At 39.4% G+C, this 21726-nt stretch overlaps 1 protein-coding gene across 5 annotated transcripts in view; it reads right to left on the bottom strand.

Moving 5' to 3' along the window:
• Positions 1 to 21726, bottom strand: part of EPSTI1 (epithelial stromal interaction 1) — a 109861-nt gene that overhangs the window by 27411 nt on the left and 60724 nt on the right. For 2 of the 5 annotated variants that reach the window (XM_036932410.2, XM_036932407.2), the window contains exon 7: positions 17973 to 18060. The exons of 1 other annotated variant lie outside the window; for it this stretch is intronic. In XM_036932410.2, the coding sequence (XP_036788305.2) occupies positions 17973 to 18060 (88 nt within the window). Of the gene's footprint in view, positions 1 to 8555; positions 8640 to 10210; positions 10244 to 17972; positions 18061 to 21726 lie in introns of all 5 variants that reach the window. 2 more of the 5 variants (XM_057494409.1, XM_036932406.2) reach the window with 2 other exon arrangements.

The following is a 21726-nucleotide window of genomic DNA, read 5'->3' as shown; positions in this document are numbered from 1 at the left end:
TCTGTACAGCAAAAGACACCATCAATAGAACAAAAAGGAACCCTACAGTATGGGAGAATATATTTGAAAATGACACATCCGATAAAGGCTTGACGTCCAGAATATATAAAGAGCTCACATGCCTCAACAAACAAAAAACAAATAACCCAATTAAAAAATGGGTAGAGGAACTGAACAGACAGTTCTCCAAAACAGAAATACAGATGGCCAACAGACACATTAAAAGATGCTCCACATCGCTAATTATCAGAGAAATGCAAATTAAAACTACAATGAGGTATCACCTCACACCAGTAAGGAAGGCTGCCATCCAAAAGACAAACAACAACAAATGTTGGCGAGGCTGTGGAGAAAGGGGAACCCTCCTACACTGCTGGTGGGAATGTAAGTTAGTTCAACCATTGTGGAAAGCAGTATGGAGGTACATCAAAATGCTCAAAACAGACTTACCATTTGACCCAGGAATTGCACTCCTAGGAATTTACCCTAAGAATGCAGCAATCAAGTATGAGAAAGACCAATGCACCCCTATGTCTATCGCAGCACTATTTACAATAGCCAAGAACTGGAAGCAACCTAAATGTCCATCGATAGATGAATGGATAAAGAAGATGTGGTACATATACACAATGGAATACTACTCAGCCATAAGAAAAGGGCAAATCCTACCATTTGCAATAACGTGGATAGAGCTGGAGGGTATTATGCTCAGTGAAACAAGCCAAGCGGAGAAAGAGAAATACCAAATGATTTCACTCATCTGTGGAATATAAGAACAAAGGAAAAACTGAAGGAACAAAACAGCAGCAGAATCACAGAACTCAAGAATGGACTAACAGGTACCAAAGGGAAAGGGACTGGGGAGGATGGGTGGGTAGGGAGGGATAAGGGGGGGGAGAAGAAGGATGGTATTAAGATTAGCATGCATGGGGGGGTGGGAGAAAGGGGAGGGCTGTACAACACAGAGAGGGCAAGTAGTGATTCTACAACATTTGCTATGCTGATGGACAGTGACTGTAAAGGGGTTTATATGGGGGACCTGGTATAGGGGAGAGCCTAGTAAACATAATATTCGTCATGTAAGTGTAGATTAATGATACCAAAAAAAAAAAAAAAAGGCAGTTTCTGTGTGGAGACCTCCAATGAGTCCTACACAAGAGTATAAAGGGCATATAAAAGTGTAGGCAAAGGGTCTGTTTGTGTTTATATAGAGGATCAAAGCCTAATTGGGCTACCCCGAAAATGAACTAAGATACGATATGAAAAAGAACTTCCAACATCAGCACTCTCTGGAAGACTCATGCCAGAAGATGATCATCAAAAAACCCCAACAAAGATCCAGGCAATGCTACAGCTGTAGATGCACTCATCCCACCAGTTCCTGGACTTGCCATGGGAATGAGGAAGGAGATATCTAAGCTGGCCTGTGCATACAGTAAAACAACAAATTTGACTGGATCTATATTGTTGGAACTCAAACAAGAATTAGGAGAACTGCAAATTGTAGCGCTCCAAAATCTTACAACTACAGACTATTTACTGTTAAAAGAACATAAGGGATGTGAACAGTCCCCAGGAATGGGTTGTTTCAATTTGTCTGATGTCTCTCAGACTGTTCAAGCCCAGTTGGACAATATCCACCATATCATAGATAAGTTTTCACAAATGCCTAAGGTGTCTAACTGGTTTTCTTGGTTTCACTGGAGATGGCTGGTAATTACAGGTATGCTTTGGTTATGTAACTATACTCCTATTATGTTAATGTGTGTACGCAATTTAATTAGTAGTTTGAAACCTATACATGCTGAAGTTACTCTACAAGAAGATATGTCAAAGAAATAATCAATCTTCCCAGGTTTTCTGCTGCCTGCTACTTCTATAGCTTTTCTTCTTCCTTCCTAATTACAACCCTTAAATAGAATTCGTGCCTCATATCAAATTTACCGAGTATCATAATTCTTCCAAGTGGTAAAGATACCTCAAGACAAATGCTGGGCATAGAAGCCACAGGGCATAAATATGCAAAGAAGTAAAAAGCTAACCATTTCAAACAATAAGGCTTCCCTCTCACTTACCAACTTCACATTTCCCTGTATGGCCCCGGAAGATGACTGGTTAGCCAGAGACGGGTAAGATTCCTCAAGGGAGGAACAACCTAAGACAGGCACAGTCGCAGGGGGGCCATCAGGTGAGAAATTGGGGATCAACAGAGGTGAGGCTTAGAACCTCACTCCCCCATTCTGAGAGAAATCTTCTGCATACGTGGATGTTTTATTGCCCTTGTCTAGCTTGGATTAACACATAGTCTACAGACACACACCTGATCATCTACATTTGCTCTTTTACAACACTAAACTATGTTTTCTACCTTTATCTTGTATCTACCTACCACTTCAGCATTTTATTAAAAATAATAATAATAAAGAGAGAAATGTGGTATCCACATATAAATCAAGTATAAAAATCAAATGAGTATTCATATTTGAACTGTTTATAGTTCATAATGCATGAGCAAAACCAAAAGTTTCTGTGATGACTGCCCTTGTACTGTTCACCATGTAACCTATTCACTATGTAAGAATTTGTTTTCCATGTAAGAACTTGTTCGTTATGCTTCAGAAGATTGGAGACTGATGAAAATTAGGCTTGGGGTGGATTAATGATTGTGCACTGAGCATTGACTCCCCTATACAGAATTTTATTGTTGTTAACAACCATTTGATCAATAAATATGAGAGATGCCCTCACAACAACAACAAAAAAAGTACACACTTCCAATTATAAAATAAATAAGTAACCGGGATGTAATGTATTACATAAGGAATATAGTCAAAATATTGTAACAACTTGGTATGGTGATAGCTGGAACCTAGAATTATCATGTATATAAATGTTGAATCACTGTGTTGTACACCTGAAACTAATGAACTAATGTAATGTAATACTCTGTGTCAACTACCCTTCAATAAAAAATCATTATCTAAAAAAAAAAAAAGCTTCCCATTTAATCTTATGATTATTCTCCCAGTTGAAATGTAAAGATCATTTTTCAAACTACTTCAAATGCCATTGAAATTTTTATTGGAATTGCACACTCACAAATTAATTTGAATAGAACTGTAGTTACTACACAATTGGATTTTACCATGCTGAAGCACCATCCACCCTACTTCATTCAACTTGACACTTACAGCTAACAGAGAAGTTTTGTTTCTTGTTTTTAGGATGGAGATTAAGCAATTTTTTACATAGTTGCTTTTCGAAGAGACCTTTTAATCCCCTTGTATTTTCTAATTAATTTTTGCTGACATTTGAGAAAGTTTTGGATTCCCATGTATGTTTTATAACCAACTCTCTCTTATTTAGCTCCATTTATCCTAATCATCCTCCAATTGATTTTCTTGGCATGCACAGGCCAATTGTTTGCACCCATAAATAATAATTTTACTGATTTCTAATAATTAGAAAGGCTCCCTTTATTTTTGCCTTATCAAATTGGCTAAAACAATTCTCAAGTTTTCCAAATAAATAACTTTGACTAGTTATTTATAATTCTGACTAGCACTAGGGTCAGAATTTCCAGAACAATCCTGCTTGGTGGTAGGAGTTACAGATATCCGTCTACTGTTTGGTGTGCTAATTATTTCACCACTGAGTATAATGTTGGTTATCGGTTTGGAAGACTATATTGTTAAAAAAAAATTTTTATTTCTAGTTCACTATAGTTTTTTTTAATTAATTAAACTTTATTGATGCTTTTTTTTTCAACTCAAGAGGTATTCACATGGTTTTCCTTTCATGACCTCTCCTATTGCAGTGATAGGATACAAAAAGGTATAATATATAGCTAGTTACCTTTGCATTCCTAGAATAAACCTTACTTTGTCTTGGTAAGTTATTTAAGAGAAAAATCCCATTAACTAGAATTTTCTTTCAGATGTTAATCTCTATAAATTTATGCATTTGTGTGCACTCCCTTTATCAGGTTGTGATACCATGGAGATAATAAATAATATTAATTCTAGGTCATTTCATCTTTTTCCTTGCTCTGAAACAATTTGTAAAGCATAGGGTAAAAAAAATATGTTTCTTAAAAATTCAATTAACCTTCCTGTAAAATTAGAAATCACTTGCATTCTCAAAGAATTAAAATACATAAAGACAAGAATAATGTTTAGAGTTGTATACTTTCTTATAAAATCATTTATTTAATCCACATATTCAATTTATTAGCATAGTACTATCTATAACAATATAAGCTTAATCCTTTCCAAATTGTGGGTCTAGACCCTCATTTCTGATGTTGTGTATTTGCACTTGTACTAATCTCTTACTGACTACACTTGCCAGAGATTTGTTTGTTCTGCTGACTTAATCAAAGAACAAGCTGTTGGATTTTTATAGCAGCTTTTCTTGAAGTTGTTATTAATTTCTGTTATTATCTTAATTACTTCCTTTAGTATCATTTTTTGGTCTTGTTCTAAATTCTTAGACTGGATGCTTACTGGTTTTTTTAGTACTGGTTGGGTTTTAAAGTTATGATTTTCCTTTTCTGAGAACAGTGTCTCAGAGTACAGTTTTGCACACGTTCTCCTTAAAAGTCTATGATAATTCATGTGTTCTATAATAAGCTGCTGGGTGACAGAGAAAATTAACTATTTTCTTAATTGTTGGCTTGTTTTTACTTTTCAAGTGATGACATAGAATCGATAACCATAGAAAATCAGTAACTGCCATCAGTCTACCAGATTTTTAAAAAATTCCTGAAAGGTAGAAAAGAGACAAAATGAATTATATATAGGGAAACAAATGTACAGGATAAACTGGAACTAAATTAGCTGTGCATCTACAGGAGCTCCAGGAGGGACTACTGAGGTGATCATGAAGAAGGTCAGTTGGAGAACCGCACTGAGAGCACGTTGGCATGGGCCCTTTCCCCTCCCACACATACACTACACCTAGACACCAGTGATATAGACCACCGGGTAAACAGCGGAGGGAGGAGATACATCTGGGTGCAGAGAAACAGGAGAATGTCCCAGGTACCTACTGATGACAGGAGAAAGGTTACCACACCCTGAAGACAAGCTCCTGTATTCCTCACTTGACAGCACGCCCCAAGAAACATAAGATAAGCAAGAATCATACATGTGAGGAAGAAAACCATGGGAGATAAAATTTTAAATGGAAAGAAAAGTACAGTTAAATAGTAAACAGAAAACTTTACTGTTTGCATAAGTACCATCAATGAAAAGATCGGAAAGAACACTGCACTTATGAAGCATAACATTGCTATGAAAAAGTAGGTCAGCAATCTTGGTAAATAAACAAATTCAACACAGGTGCCAAATAAACAGAACAGAAATGTATGAAATAAATTAGTGAGCAGCATGATCTAGCTAAAGGTTTCTCCCAGAGTACAATGAAAAAGGCCAGAGAGACAGGAAACATAAGAAAAACAACTAAGAGATACAAAGAACAGATCTCAAATTTCCAAAATCCATCTGATACATATCCCAGAAATGGAGAGCAAAGATAATACAGAGGAAAAAATATAAAAGGAAGATAGAAATTTCCCCTAAGTGAGATATGTATTTTGAGATTAAATGGGCCAAAGATCATACAAGATTAAAAACAAAAACACTGAGCTTTCTTACAAGGGGGAGAGGAAGAAGAGAGATGGGAGGAGAGAAAAAGTAAACAGAACAAATGTTTAAGCTCCAACATCTGGCACAGGCTCAGCACACAGAGTTCAATACAAGTTTGTATGGAATAAAGGGACAGACGGATGGATGGATGGATGAATACTGTGATAGTTTACTCTGAGATAGATCAACCAGACTAATACAGTAAAAATAAATGAATAAATAAATAAAAGCCAGAAAAGGGAAGCTTTAAAATGGTGTTGAATAATGTTACAGAGTCACAGGAAGATAGGGATTATAAAAAGACCACTGAACTGAATGTTCAGAAGAGATTTTAGCTTTAGAGAGCAGTTTCAGAAGAGCATTTGTGAATGTAAACCATGAAGTGGGTAATAAACGTGCGATAACAGTAAGATTACCTGTGTCTTTTTTTTTGGGGGGGGGGTAGATGTAGAAAAGGTGAAAGATCTGAGGACAACAGAATCAAGGGAGGGGTTAGTTGGTCTGTTTATTTTAGAATGGCAAAAGTGAGCATATTTGTTAACAACAAAAAAAGTAGTTGGAGAAGAATACACTGAAAGTATAGGGGGAAAAAGGGAATTATAAATAAACTCCTAGAAGAAGAGGGAACTGAAACAAATGTAAAATACTGAAAGGTTAACCTTAAGGAAGAACCTACAGTTCCCAGAGACCAGAGTAATAGAAGAATGTGAAAGTCAGCGACACAGACAGCAAAATAAATGTGCTGTCATCTCAACTTAACCTAGATTGTCTACTCACAAATTACCCCATAGCAGGAATTCAAAAAATATTTGTTGAATGAATAAAATGAATACATGAATGGACACAATGATATGTGTTGTTTTTCTGGTTTTCTGTATCTTCTTACCATAAACATGATCTTTCTTGTTTTCTTACTAAATCATTAAAGTGATAAGGAATGACAGACTCTATGAATCAGGCAACGTTTTCCAACAATAGCTTGAACAGAAAGGGACAGAAGCAAAAATAAGGTAAATGTTATTTATTCTGCTGTTACTAGACTCCCTAACAATGGAATTATCTATGTACCAAGGTTATTCATTTTAACTGAAAGCCACAGTAAGGGAAATAATTTATGTAAAAGAATATGGTCAATCAATAACCAGAAAATATGTATGTTTCATTATTTGTCTAACTTCAAAAGAAAAACAGGATTAAGACATAAAAAGCTTAATTTTCACTGTTTAAAATAACAGCTCAACCTGAAAATTAAATCCCAGATCTGATTTTCTAATCTGTTGAACATTCTCTTTGTGAAATATTCTACTTTTAATGGTTTTCATATTCCAAATATATATGCTATACTCTATAAAGTACTATTTAAAATTTCCTAGAAGTTATTTTTAAATAAATCATATCTACAATGACTTCACAACCTTCTCCTCCATATCTAAGTACTTCAGGACATGATATGAAGTTAAAAAGTCACAGAAACAAATTAATACTTACATGTCATTTGACATTATTAAAAATACAACATGAGTATATAGCAGACTTACCTTCTACTTCCTAATTACTAGAATCTTACTATAACATTGTTCATTTAATTGTGAATTTCAATATGAAGCCTTTGTCAAAAGAAAAAGATACTTGTTTTTAAGAAAAACACCAAGGGATAAGAATGTTTTTTGGTTTCTCCATTGCTTTATATGGAACCTTTATAACTAAATCTACAACTTACATTATTCCCTTCCATGATTCAATTACTACCTATTATGCACAAAACAGCTCAGTGACACAACCATGTATCCTGTATGCTGGGTGAAACTATGAATGAGTGGGGGTTGACCGCTGTTGAGAGGGAGGAAGCACTCAAAAGGGTCACGTGATACAACAATGCTTAGTATATATAGTCCATTTCATAATGTGATGTTTACACACAATTTCTATAACAAATTACCTTGTGCGGCAAAGGCATAGGAAAAAAACAAAAACAAAAACCAAACCAAATCAAGGAAATCAAAATGAGAGTTAGAACTTGAGGCAAGTGTATAATCAAAGAATAGATTTGAGAGGTATTTTAGAAAGAATGACCAAAAGAAGGATTTATCAACCATCAAGAGGAAAAGTCAGAAAATAATAATGATGAGGAAGATAATGGTCACCATCTGGGCCGAATACTTTGTTTTGCTTCTTTAAAGGACCTGGGTTGAAGTGGCCTGGAGCCAACTGACTGCTGGTCTTCGCTGTTCTCATCCTGTGCATGAGCTGCTTCTGCACTGGCTGAGCCTAAGTACCAAACGTGGGTACGACCATTAAGTCACGATATTGAAAGCTTCTAGGACCAAACCAGAAAGGTTACAATCTAATGAGGATCTCTTTAAGCACTTTTCTTAGGAGGGTCTGCATTCATTTCACTGACTTCTATTGCTCAGAACATTCGGAATGCCTCACATATTTTTATACATGTGTAGAGTATCTTTGTGTTTTATTATATGTGTATTTTTAGGTGAGTATTTATGCCAGTTTCATAACTTTGTGTGCCTACTTTGTTATGCATTATAATACTCCCCGTAAACTATTTGTAATTTCAAATTTTAAAAATGGCAGTGACATTAATTATACTCTGTAAATCAGAAGTTCACGAGCATTCTCTCATCTTCTCCATGAACTGCTGGGGAAGCTGCCAACTACAGCAGACACATTACAGCCCCCTGGGGCTAAGGACCACAGAAGGTTGGCCAGAAAGGGCCACCACGCCCCTCCAAACTCTTAATAAAGCACACCCAAATCTCACCTTTTACTTTTAATGTGTTATTTTTTTTTCAGGATTTTCATGCATGTAAATATTTCTGTTCAGAAACCATTCAAAATTCTCTAGCTCCACAAGCAAATAATTAGCAATGATTAACAGGGCCTTGTGAATACCTTCTGATGTTGTTCCTCTTTCATCTTTTGCAATTTTCGATTTTCTTCTTCTTTTAGAGAATCCTTATAAGCCTGGCTTCTAGCCTATAAATGTATAGGGGAAAGAAATCATAGGAAAAAGCATCACCACAGTGTACTAGTCTGCCTTCCATGGACTCGTTCTAATAACTCAACCTCTGTACTAACCATACAGTAAACTCTCCCTACACACTTGCTTGTTGAGTGATTTATGCACATGTCTGAAGAGTCCCTTAGGATATATAAAAAGAAGACTAGTGCAAGCATAATCATCCAGCACATTTTAAAGGATGATCTAAATGTTTCTTTAAATAAGTTTTAAAAATATCCCCTCAGAGAGGTAATCAACACAGTTTATTCGTTCTGTTGAGAAGGATTTGAAACAGAGGAAAGTTAAATATATTTTTCAAGAAGATCCCAACTAGCTGATCAGTGAATAGCAGAAATAAGGAACAGTGACAGTGACTTTAGAAGCACTGACATGTCTACTGCTCATTAACGGTATCCTATTAAGCAGCTTGTCAGCTGGTGATTGATACTATATATAATGCCAAAGATGCATTTCTGTCTCTGCATCCCTAATCTGTACCTCAAGCTTATTCCTATTTCTGAGAGGGAAAGCAGCCTGTTCCAAAGCACAGGAGTCATCATTTCTGGCTGTATCAGAACCCCAAGCAGGAGCCTTAGGAGAGCTAGCACACACAGTAGGACAGCCCTCAGTCCCAAAGACCCAGGGCTTCACACACAGGCATAGTGACCATTCTGGAATTTATGGGATTTCAAGTATTCTGTCCATTTGTAATCCACTCTCTCTCCCTCACACTGATGATTTGCAGTCCACCCTCTATAAGGCGGGAGGCCAGCCTAATAAGCTGAGTAGGAAATTCCATTGTTCCCATCAAACTGCAGCAGCAGCATGGCAGCAGAATACATACTTCAGGCTTAGTTCTTTGGACTAGTAATCCATAGTTTACGCAGGCTGGTCTCCGAAACTTTTCCCTTACTATAATTTTTCTCAAGGACTTCTTAATTCATTCCGCCATTTCTGTCTCTGTGAAAACCCATATTCCATCTAATAATAAGCCTTTGCCAGAAAGGGAGAGAGGCTTTCAGAACTGCATCATCTGCAGCATTACTAATTAGAATCATGGAGCTCCAGATGTGTTCAGAAAGCCCTTGGATATGCAAACCCTGCTACATTAGACAGGCAAACATCTCCCATAACTTTATATCCTAAGCACAGGGGGATTGTGGTAAGACATAAAAGGTGAGGCATGGTTCTCCAGTGACCCCTTCTTTTTAATGTAAGAGAGGGCCAGTCTTCATCACAAGTACTCCATATAAGACCTGAAAGGGAGGGTAAGGGGACACATCCTCTATTCAAGAGATTAAAAGAAGGAGTAAAATATTTATTTAAAGCAGGCTTGATGACTTGAGAAAGCAACCTAAATTCTGTTTGTATACCTTTTAAACTGAACTGCTCTGTTGCTCTTTTATCAGACTTAAGGGTCCTAGTTTTTGACTCAGAAAAAGAAAAAGTTAGACACATAAAGTTTAAAAGGCCACAGAAACTGGAAGTCACATAGCACCTCAACTATAAGAGTTCATAGTTAATTGCAATCCTAATGTTTACTTACCCAGCCATCATCCCTAGAAAGGACAGGAAGCTTCTGTTTAAAAATAGTAGAAGGAAAAAAAAACTTTGGGTCATTATTTTTCTTAATTATAAATCCCAGAAATTTCTGTTTCATTATATCCACAGAATTTTTCTATCATTAGCTATTAACTTAATACTAAATTTTTGTTATTTAACTAAAATGCACTTCTACTCATCCTCCCCCAAAAGCTATGCATATGATATATTCATTCAATAAACAATATTTAAGCCTCCTATGTGCAAGCACTGTAGTAAGACATGATCCCAGACCTGAAGCGCTTATAGCTTAGAGTGGAAGTCAGACAAAATTACTGATTACAGTATAACACAATGGGTATTGTGATAGAAGTTTGAAGGACATTTAATTAAGCTGCATCAAGAAACCCTTCTCAAAGTAGGTGATACTAAGTTGTGTTTTACAGTGTGAGCAGGAATCAGACTTAGCAGGGGGAAGGGCCTTGTGTAAACAAATGAAAATTAGCACTGTATTAGTTTGCTGGGGCTGCCAAAACCAAGTACCACAGCCTGGGTGGCTTCAACAACAGAAATCCACAGGTTCACAATCTGGGGGCTAGAAGTCCAAAATCAAGGTGTCTGCGAGCCTGCTTCCTTCTGAAGGCTGCTTGGAAGGGTATAGGCCTCTCTCTCATCTTCCCTCCATATATATCTGTCTGTGTGTCAAAATTTTCCCCTTTTTAAGGCACCTTTCCTATTGAATTAGAGCCCATCCTACTGACCTCATTTTAACCTGATTAGCTCTGTAAAGACCCAGCTTCCAAATAATGTCACTGTAAGATAAATTCTAGCCGAAATAAGCAGGTGAAGAGAGGCAACAACGGGTCAGGTAGTTTATTTGAACGCCCCGGGCGAGGTTCCCTAGTCTACGGAAATGGAGGCTGGGGAAGTCGCGCGAAAGTAGACAGGCAGCGAGTTTTTACAGAAGGCAGGGGGAGGCAGAGCTTAGATTTACAGCGGTGCGAGGATTGGCTAACGTAAGGCACATTTTTCAGGTTGGGAGGGGCAGCAGCCGGGGACTTTGGCACATGTCATCAGTGTCCGATGTGCCCACCCTTCCCTCTGGTGCCTCCAACCTTACAGTCACATTCTGAGGCACTGGAGGTTAGGGGAGGAGGTTAGGACTTCAACACGTGACTTTGTGGGGTGGGGGAGGATACACAATTCAGTCCAGGACAAGTATTAAGTTCCCATTTCAAGATGATGTAGTAAAATGTTTCTGCTCTGTTCTTCCCTCAAAAATTCCTCTAAACAGAGTAGGAAATGAAACAAATACAAGAATCTTAAAAAACCAAGAGACACATACCAAGACAAAGTAAAAAGATGAGGTAGATAAGAAATGGTTAAGTCACCAACAGAAGAAAAGACCAAATCTAGAGGCTTGCTGGTGAGGGGACAGATGCCACCAAGAAGCCAATTTTCTCCACAGAGCAACATAAGGGTCCAAGAAATGCACTCACCAGCTACTGGGGAAGACAAATGATAGGAAGGTGCCTTTTCCTGCTGCCACTCTGGCAGTGCAGGCGCTAATTCTACCGCCTGACAGGAAATCTGCGCGTTTTCTGGATAAACAAACCCAGGCACGTTTAGCACGCAGAAGGCAGCAGGGCAGGGGTCAAATCCGAGGTTGAGAATGAAAGAATATGTCAAATCCTGCAGGCCTCCCGCTGAGCCTGTGGCCCTGCCTCTGAAGTTTTCTTCTGCTCCCTGCACTGTGTCCTTTGAGAGTTGGAAGTGATATTTTATCCATGAAAAAAATAGGTTACTATTTGTAAAAAGCAATGGAGAAAATGGAGCTCTTGGAAATTAAAAATATCTCCTCTCCCCCCACAAAAAGACAAACAATAAAATATTTAGAAGATAAGGTCAAGAAAATATGTGCGAGATAACAGAAAGAATATATGTATATATATTTTATGTAATAAATATTAAAATATACACATATACACCCCCAGTTCCCACAGAGCTCCTAAAATCTTTGTACTCTCCTAAGTGATAAGAACATAAGGAGCATCTCTTATTCTAACATTTGGGCTTTGACTCTGTCCTAAAACCCTTGTAAATTTCTAACTGAAGAGAGAACTAGGCATGTCTCTTGTCCTAATGAGGTGGTGTGGGCTCCCGGGTGGCCTCTGGGTGGGGGCTGGTCACAGGAAGGACCACGCCATGACTAGAAGTTTGGAATCTTCAGTCCCCCACCACATTGTCCAGAGAGGGGAGAAGGGCTAGAAATGGTCTTAGTAATTGCATGCCTGTGTGAAGCAGTTTCTATAAAATCCCAAAAAGAACAGGGGTTTGGGGAGCTTCCCAGTAAGTAAATACATCCATATACCAGGAGGGTGGGCACACCTCAACTCCACCAGGACAAGCTCCTGCCTTCAGGACCCTCCCAGACCTAACCTGCACATCTCTGCATTGGCTGTTCATCCTTACCCCTTATCACATCCCTTAATAAACCAGTCTCCCTGAGTTCTGAGAGCCACTCTGGCTAATTAATTGAACCCAAGGAGGAGTTCCCGGGAACCTCTCATTTGTAGCAATGTTGGATAGAAATTGTGGGTACCTGGGAACCAGTACCACTGGTGATTGGCATCCTAAGTGGGGGGAGGGGGCAGTTTTGTGGGACTGAGCCCTTAACCTCTGAGAACTGATATTCTCGCCAGGCCACAGTGCCAAACTTGAGTTAGATAGTAGGACACCCAGCTGGTATCACAGAATCGTCTGGTGTGGGAAAGACTAACAGGCACCCGGTGTCAGAAGTATCATGAGAGTTGGAGCAGTGCAAGAGTAAAGAGACATTCAGGAGGGGAAGGACTGGGGTTTTTTTCTAACTCAACATGCCAGGAAGTAGGAAAAAAGTAGTCAAAGATAAATTAGAGAAGAAAAAAATATTTTTACAAAACAGAAGATAAACCCAGGAAGCCTAGGGTTTAAATAATAAGAATTCTATAAAAAGAAAATAAAGGCAAATTAGTCAAAGAAATAACACTAGAAAATCATCTAGAACTAGAGGTGAATTTCCAGACTGAAAATGAATAAAAATTACCCTCACACTAAGGCAGATTATTATGAAATTAGAATACCTTCCCAAATAAAGAAGATACTAAAATATTCCCAGGGGAAGCAGGGGAAAGCCCTTTTATATGGACTGAAATTGAGCTGGCTTTGGATTTCTCAGGAACCAATACTCAAAGTTAGAAGAGCAATGCCTTCAAAATTCCAAAGGAAAATTATTTCCAATTTGGAATACTTACCAGAAAATTGCAAGCTAAATGCGAGAGCTCAATAAAGATAGTTTCAGACATGCAAGGACTTGAACATGCATCTTCTCTTGGGCAGCTACTAAATAATACTCCATAAAAACAAAGAAATAAAGCAAGAAAATGGAAGATAGGAGACCCAGAAATCAGAGAATCCAACACAGGAAAGTAATAAAAGCTGTTCCCCCAGATGACCTTAAAGCAATGATTCTTACCCTTGGCTGCATATTAGAATTACCTGGGGAGCTGTAAGAGTCTGGAAGCCCAGACCACGACACAGCAGGATCTCTTGGGGTGCAACCCAGGCACCAGAGAATTTTAAAGCCCCCCATGAAATTCCAATGTACAGATGAGGTCGAGAACCAATCTGTGATAGGAAAGTCCCAGAACAACAAGCTCAGGTTAAGGCAGAGGTAAAAGGGATACAGGAGGGGCATTTTCAGGAGTGAAAGAAACCCAGAATTGACAAGTTATCAGTGGAAAATTGTGTGGAAATCTGCATCACGAGGCACTTTGTGGAACAGTCACAAAAGCTGAAGGAACGTTGTCAGAAGAAACTAAGAAAGTGCAAAAATAAAATGGAATTTTTAGAAGGTTGTATAAGAAAGAAAATGTACAGAATACTAACTAGCTTGGCAGTGAGAAAGTCTTTGGTCATAGTAAGGGACAACCTGAAATACTAAATAATTGTATTGGGAGAAGGGGCCAACATGAATTAATACTAAAGTTGATTAATCAAGAGAGCAATACGTGTATGTTAAGATATGGGAAACCAAATAACAAACAGCTAGGGGAGTGTGGTGGGGAATACTGTCCAGCCGCAGATGCCCACATCCTAATTCCTAGAAGCTGTGAATATTACCTTACATGGCAAAAGGGACTTTGCAGAAATTAAGATTTTGGTTTAGGGAGGTGATCCTGGAGGACCCAGGTGGGCCCGGTGTAATCGCAGGGTCCTTACAGGGGGACGGTGGGGACGTCCACGAGAAGGGAGAAGGTGAGGAGTTGGAAGCAGAGATCAGACGCAGCGCCGGCTGAGGAGCCGAAGAGTGCAGCCGCCAAGAGAAGCTGGAAGGGGACAGGAACGGATTCTCCCCCGAGGGCCTCCAGGAGGAAACAACCCTGCTGACACCAGAGTTTAGCCCCTTGATCCTCATTTCTGCCTTCTGGTCTCCAGGACTGTGTGAGCACAAGTGTGTGCTGTTTTAAACCACTATGTTTGCAGTAATTTGTTACAGTGATGGGAATTTTTTTTATCAAGGAATAACTGACATATAACATTATATTAGTTTCATGTGTACAACATAATGATTCAATATTTGTATACATTGCAAAATGATCACCACGGTAAGTCTAGCTAACATACATCACCATACTGGTTATAAAAATTTTTCTTGTGATAAGAACTTTTAAGATCTACTCTCTTAACAACGTTCAAATGTGCAATACCTATATTTAACAATACAAATATTAACTACAGAACTAATGCCGTACATGACATCACCATGACTTATTTTGTAAACAATGGGAAATTACTACAAGGAGTTTAATGTATGGGAGTGGAAATGGGATTGAAGGGGTACAAGAGAAATATGCCTGTAAGTGTTGGCTTTTTAGAGAACGCATGACACACGGAAAATATGAAATCAAATTGCATTAAGTGTTCAGAGTAGTGGGAGAGAGAGGATCTGGCCAGAAAGGAGTGAGTTATAGAGCAGTGCTCGTCAAATATTAATGTGCACACAAATCACTCACAGACTATGTTAAAATGCAGGTTCTGATTCACGTCAGAATGGGACCTGGGATTCGTCTCTCTAAGCTCCCACATAATGCCCATGCCACCGGTCTCTTTGTAGAGAGGTGCGATGGTGGGGAGGGCAGAGTGCAGAAAGGGCTTTGTGCTTGAGCTAAGGCATTCTGACTTTATCCTTGAAGATCTAGGGAGCCACTGGGCAGTGGAACAACAGGATGACCCTTTAAAAAGTTATTCTTCTCTGCAGGAGAAGAGGCAAGAGGCAGCAACCCAGACTGGAGACCACTGAGCGAACTACTGGAAAGATTCAGCGATAATGACTGAGGAGGGCATGATGATGCTGGTACTTCCGGCTACACACATACACACAGCATAGAGAACTGTAAGTCCATGTGTACGGAAACACCATTTAAGTGTCTTTTGTCTGAAGTTCTCTTAGTAACACCTCAAGGAATATTCATGTCATCTTTTTCATTGATGTAATTATACAGTATTTACTACATTCCCATCTGCCCATGGCAGATCCACATTTAAATAAGTGTAATAAGAACAATATTCTCAGGGAAGTTGCATTATGTAATAAAATTAAAATTGCTTTTAAAAAAAACTTGAAACCTTGAAGCTCATCATGCTCCATAAGGACGAGTATCACCCAGTGTTCACCTTCTGTACAATGACTGTAGTTGAGGAAAATTGTGGGTGTCAACTTCACAAAAGTGCAGTGTACATATTTGATTTTCCTAATGCATTAGAAATGGTTCTGGAAGGCATTATCAGAGGAATTCTATGCATATGGATTAGATAGAATGAAAAGAGTACAATATGGGTAAAAAGTCAGTTAAATATATTGAATACCAACAAATTATTAATAGTTTGGTGTCAAATGGGAGCAGCTATTGAATGCACTTCTTTGAATGCAGACCCATCCTGGGTCCATTGCTGCTCCATATTTTCTATTAATAACTGGGAGAATAGTGTGACTAATGTACTTATCAACCCGCAGAAAATGCAGGTCCGGGAGACATTACTAATGCTTTGGACAATAATATTAAAATTCAGTATGATCTTGTTAAATTGAGAAAACGAGCCAAAATCAATAGTGCAAGCATACACTGTTCCACCAGGTGTTTCAACCACAGGATTTGGGAAGCACTCAAACAGGAATCGAAACCACCCTTGCAGCTAACACCCAACTGATACAGCTCTCCGACACTTATTTCTCCTCCCCTCTCTCATAGCCACAGGGTATCTGGACAGATGTCAAGGACTGTCCCTGTAAATGATTTAACTCTACTACCTACAGCTTCTCAACTCTTTCCTCCAGAGCCCTGCAAGGAGGGGAAGGAGGTAGGGATTTTATAGGACTTGGGGAGCCTATACTAGCAAATTTGGACTTTGGAACCACAGCAGAGGGAACAAGGAAGCCTGAAGGTTTGTAGGTAAGAGTATAATGACCTTTCCCCAAGGAGTGTCCTAGTGTCTTCCTGATATTTTTTAAACCTGGTCACTGCAGAGAGAGGGGGCAGGATACGATGAAGGTCGTTTCTCTAAAAATTCACTGTGTATCTACACAAACCCTGGAAAAGGAAAGACTTTTAAAAATGTAAACCCATCTTTTCTTTCAACTACAACCCCTTCCTGGAGTCATCCTTAATTACATTTACTTTCTTGTCCCCAGTCAGCCAGTCACTAACCACGCCCTGACAAAGTGCCCTTCTAGGCAGTTCTCTGGCCTTCTAGGCACTCTCACCCCCAACCTCCCCCACCAAGCCTATTTCACGTCTTCAGCATTTCTCACCTAGACTAATACAGAAGCCTCTCAGAGGCCTCTCTATACTTTTAGATCCATCCTTCACAAGATTACCAGTATGATCCAGCTAAAATACAAATGTGACCTTGAACCTTCCTTGGTTAAAACTTTTCAGTACCTTAGTACTCATGGAATGAGGTCTCAGTTCTCCGGTGTGGCATACAAATTTCTCCAGTGGTATTCTACTAGGAGGTTTCTGTATGGGGCATTTCTGGTTGCCTCAATGTCTGGGGGATATTACTTGCTAGCATTTTGTGCCCCGGGGCCAGGGATGCAGTACCCAAGACAGCCCACACAATGACCTCTCCCACCCAAACGGCCACTATTGAGAAACTCTCCTCATGGTTGCTGCATTTCTCCAGTCTTCAGCTCACTCTTCTAGAAGGCAGGTATACAACTCTCCTTCCTTAACACAAGCCATGCTTTTTTTTGCCAATATACTTTCATTTTTGCTTCTGTGTTTTGATTCATTTCTGATGCCTGGAATGACTCTTTACAGATGCATCATTTAAGCTTTAGCTTTCTGATTACTATGTGCTCTACACTCACCACTTTACTTCATAAATGTGATCTTCTGCCTCACTTGACTGAGGACCTTCCATGCAGAAATTATATGCATTTGGTAGACCTTATGTAAACATAAAATTTTGAAGGGTGGAGAGATGGATGGATGACTGGGTGAGATCAAAGGCTTTTTTCAGAGGCTGGTGTTCAGTCCATGTCCCATAATGCAGGTAACATGTAAAAGCATTGTTTTATAGCTGACGCCAAAGTATCAGATCAGGTCACCTGTCTTTAGTTCTAATATTCTTTGCTATATAGGTCACTCTTTGTCCTTTATCTTCATTCATGAAACACCTCTTTAAAAACTGGCAGACGGCAGCCTGCATGGCATTCTACATACCCAAGTTGAAGACTGTGGATCACAAGGAGCAATCTGACTCCTGCATGGCATCTTTGTGTCCAGTCTGTTCAAGAACCCAGCAGTTTTGCTAGCAGGAACACAAATAGGTGTTAGTGCCTTCATAAAAACAGAAATATCATAATTCATTGTGCCTTTGGATCCCAGCCTAGACTTTTATTGGGTGATGCCTAGAAGTGTCCTAGGTAGAACAAAATGGTTTGAGAATACAGTAGAGAAGAAAATAGAGAAGAAAACAAAAATAAAATGCTATTGTGTGATTGGATTCTTGAAGAAAATTAACTTGAAAAACATAGAACTAGGTTTGTGGAATGTGAACCCATGATTTCACTTTTTCTACTTCGTATACTTTGACATGGAGATAAATGTTCTCTCAGATTCCACAGTATGGGGCCCTAATTTCCTATCTGAACATTCAAAGCTTAGCGCTCAGACTTCACTATACAGCTACAGAGCAAAACTCCATACATCTCACTCCACACTGCTCTACATTAGCCTTCACCCCCCCTCTCTCTGAGTCCTCTCATTTCCCTCAAGGTCTTGACAGCTCTCAGGATACACAGACCCTCCCTCTAATCCAGTAACTCTTAACCACTTATGTATCATGGACCCTTTTGGAATTCTGAAAGCAGAAACGGACCCTCTTTCTCCAGACAGAAATACACACATGCACACATCCCTTCTCATCTGACGTGTACCTTCCATGGAAGGTAAGAAGTGCTGCTGGCTCAGGTCTGCATTTCTGACATTTCAGCTCTGAAAGATGGCCTGGAAATGTTCTCAATTTTAAAAAGAAGTTGGTTTTGATTTTTAAGGGACAAACATCATCCCACTTTCTCCTCTCACCCATGTCAAGCATAGAACACTAAAATGTTTCCTACCCCTTACTTCAGTGACTGTCCCCATCTGCCTAGCACTGGCTGATTTCTATTCTTTTTTCCTTCCCCTATGTAATCTGGGATTTTTACCCCCTAGTTCCACATTCACCACCAAATACCCCATTGAGGCCTGAGTTATATTGTACCAGACCTTGCATTCCTCTGCCTCCTTCCCTCTGTTACCCTTATCCTTCCCTCTAATATTGTAATATTATCCTTCCTCCTAACGCTAAGATCCGGTTCACATGACGTGGGCATCAAAGGTCACACAAATGGTCTGTAAAAATAAATGGTATCCCGGGAGCAGATCAAAAGAAGGAATTAGGAATTAAACAGAGATGCCAACATCACTTCAAACAATTACTTAGATAGAACACGGCATGTGAGCAAGGTCAGATGCTTGAGCCAGGAAGGGAACCGCTGACAGTTAAGTGACGTCCATGACCTGGAGAAACATAAGGCTCTGGCAGCTGAGACTTGCGGCCTTCCCATTTGCCTGGGATTGCTTATCTTGCCCAGAATAGACAAGGACACTAATGAAGTTGCAGAGTCTGGAAGCTGCACACTGTCTGAGCCTTTATGAAGTTATCAGTCAAAAGTGTAAAAAGAAGAGAGCTGCCAGAAGTTTGCATGAGACTTCCGAATATCCTTAGTGAGGTGCAGACCACAGGATAATCAAGGAAGGAACTTCAAACCAAGCTGACTGGCAGCCCCACACGCTGTTCTCACAGTGGCTTCTTACCTGCCAGTGCCAAGCACAGAGCTGCCTGGGTGGCCAGCCAGCAGCCATGGCCCTCATGCCAATTATCATCGCCCCTCTCATGCCACAAGATTAAATGTTTAATGACAGGGTGACAGGACTGTCACAGAAATACAAGTAGGGGCCTATGTAAAATGTGGATTATTCCCAAGTGACTAACCACACAAACAAGTTCCAAGTTACTAGGCTAACTGGTATTTCTCAGCTAATAGTTCGGGGCCTAGTATGTAATACAGTTACCATATATTAGCTGAACTGAACTGGGATCCCTGTAGGTAATTATGGCCATATTTAATAAAAATAAAATATACAACCTCCTTGAGAATCTCCTGGTGGGGAAGTCGAACAAGACTAAGAACTCTGGACTTTAGCAATGAGTCACCTTATGCTTGGAGTTTCTTGATCTTTGTCACCACTGTGACTCTGCCACCTATAAGGGGATGATCCTCTCCACTGTATCACTCTGACCCAAACACAGGCTTCTTCCTTCATTCTCCATGGAACATGGACTACCAGTAACAGACTGGTTTGGATTTAGTTTACTCATGTCCAACTTATGATCTCCAAGGGTCCTTCCTGCTTGTTCTTAGGGTGATTCCTATAGCTTATCTTCAAAGGTCTCTTCAGGATAGCTTCACCTTGACATAACTCAGTTGTAGCAGAAAGTAATATCCATCAAAATGCATGTTCTCCTCTTCTATTCACACAACTTGGCTACATTTCTTAGCTTGCAGTTAAGGATGGCCATGTGATTGAGTCCTGATGAACAGAATATTAAAGGAAGTGACTGCACTCCACTTCCAGGACTAATTTCAACTTCCCATGCATGGCCTCCACATATTTTTCTCCTGGCTGGCTGGAACAGAGATATCCCCAGTACTAACCTGGAAGTCATGTATTTAAGGGAGGAGAGCCTGCTGGTTTTGGTGCCTGAATTTCTGAGTGAAGGAGGCCCCCTTCTCAAAGCTGGCCCAAGTCTTAAATGAGCAAGGGAGAAAAAACCATAGTACTCAAGCTGTTATATATTTTGAGGTCTGTTTATAACAGTAACAAACCTACCTTAATAATACAACAGAGTAATATATGCCAGAGAATCACATCTCAATTTAGGTGATTAATTCCAAAAGCATATAAGAAGAGACCAAGGAGAGTGAGGAAGAACAGAAAAAAAGGAATTCTCAAGGATTCAGCTCAGCACCTTAGCTACTTCAGGACCTGAGTCAGGGGAGGGAGAGGCGGGAATGGGGAATAGCCTACTCATCCTTGAGCTGTCTTCTTGCCAGGTGTAGAAGCTACCTAATCCCCCAGGATAAAAATGAGTACTCATTTATCCCAATACTGCTAGGATCTCATCTCTTTTGAGGACGGTTTGGAGGTTGGAAGGAGAAACTGCAATGTGAGAAAGTCAGAAGTAAAAGGATGTTATATTGCAATATGTTGGAATATTTAAACTCTGCTAGTGGAGATTCATCAAGAGAGCAAAATCTGACCTTTTTCTTTATTACAGTAGCATTGATATACACTCTTATGAAGGTTTCACAAGAAAAACAATGTGGTTATTACATTCACCTTATTATTGAGTCCTCCTCCATACCCCTCTGCAGTCACTGTCCAAAATCTGACCTTTATGCAGGAACAAATATAGGAATAGCCAGAGAGAATGAAATTGTGTCTATTGGCTCATTTGAATAGGCCAAAATTGCAGAAGACAATTCCTATAAGGTTTTTTTTTTTTGTATAGTTAGAGAAGATGACTAGGGTTTTTTAATGTTAAGAAAGAATCAGTTTAAAAAATTGACTTAGACCTGTAGAAGCTCATGGTTCAGGCGGCTGCCACCTCGTCAGAATCCAGGGCTATAATGTGCTAAGCACCTCTCTCTACTTGGCTAGCCACATTGTCAACTTTGCACAATGACAGGACACATAAGAACAGTCTGATAAAAATGTTAAACTACTAGTTTTAAAGTTAAACAGACAATGGGCAAGTACCCTCACTGAAAAAATACCAGTTACAAATCTCTCCCCTGATACTTTTTGTCTTGCTGGGAGTAGGTAAGGCAGCTGTACCTTCTCTCACCTCCTGTTAGCTAACATTAAA

This window comes from Manis pentadactyla, chromosome 17, assembly GCF_030020395.1.
Source record: "Manis pentadactyla isolate mManPen7 chromosome 17, mManPen7.hap1, whole genome shotgun sequence".
Classification (NCBI taxonomy): domain Eukaryota; kingdom Metazoa; phylum Chordata; class Mammalia; order Pholidota; family Manidae; genus Manis; species Manis pentadactyla.
The sequence above is the reverse complement of the archived record's forward strand: the minus strand, read 5'-3'. Positions and strand labels throughout refer to the sequence as shown.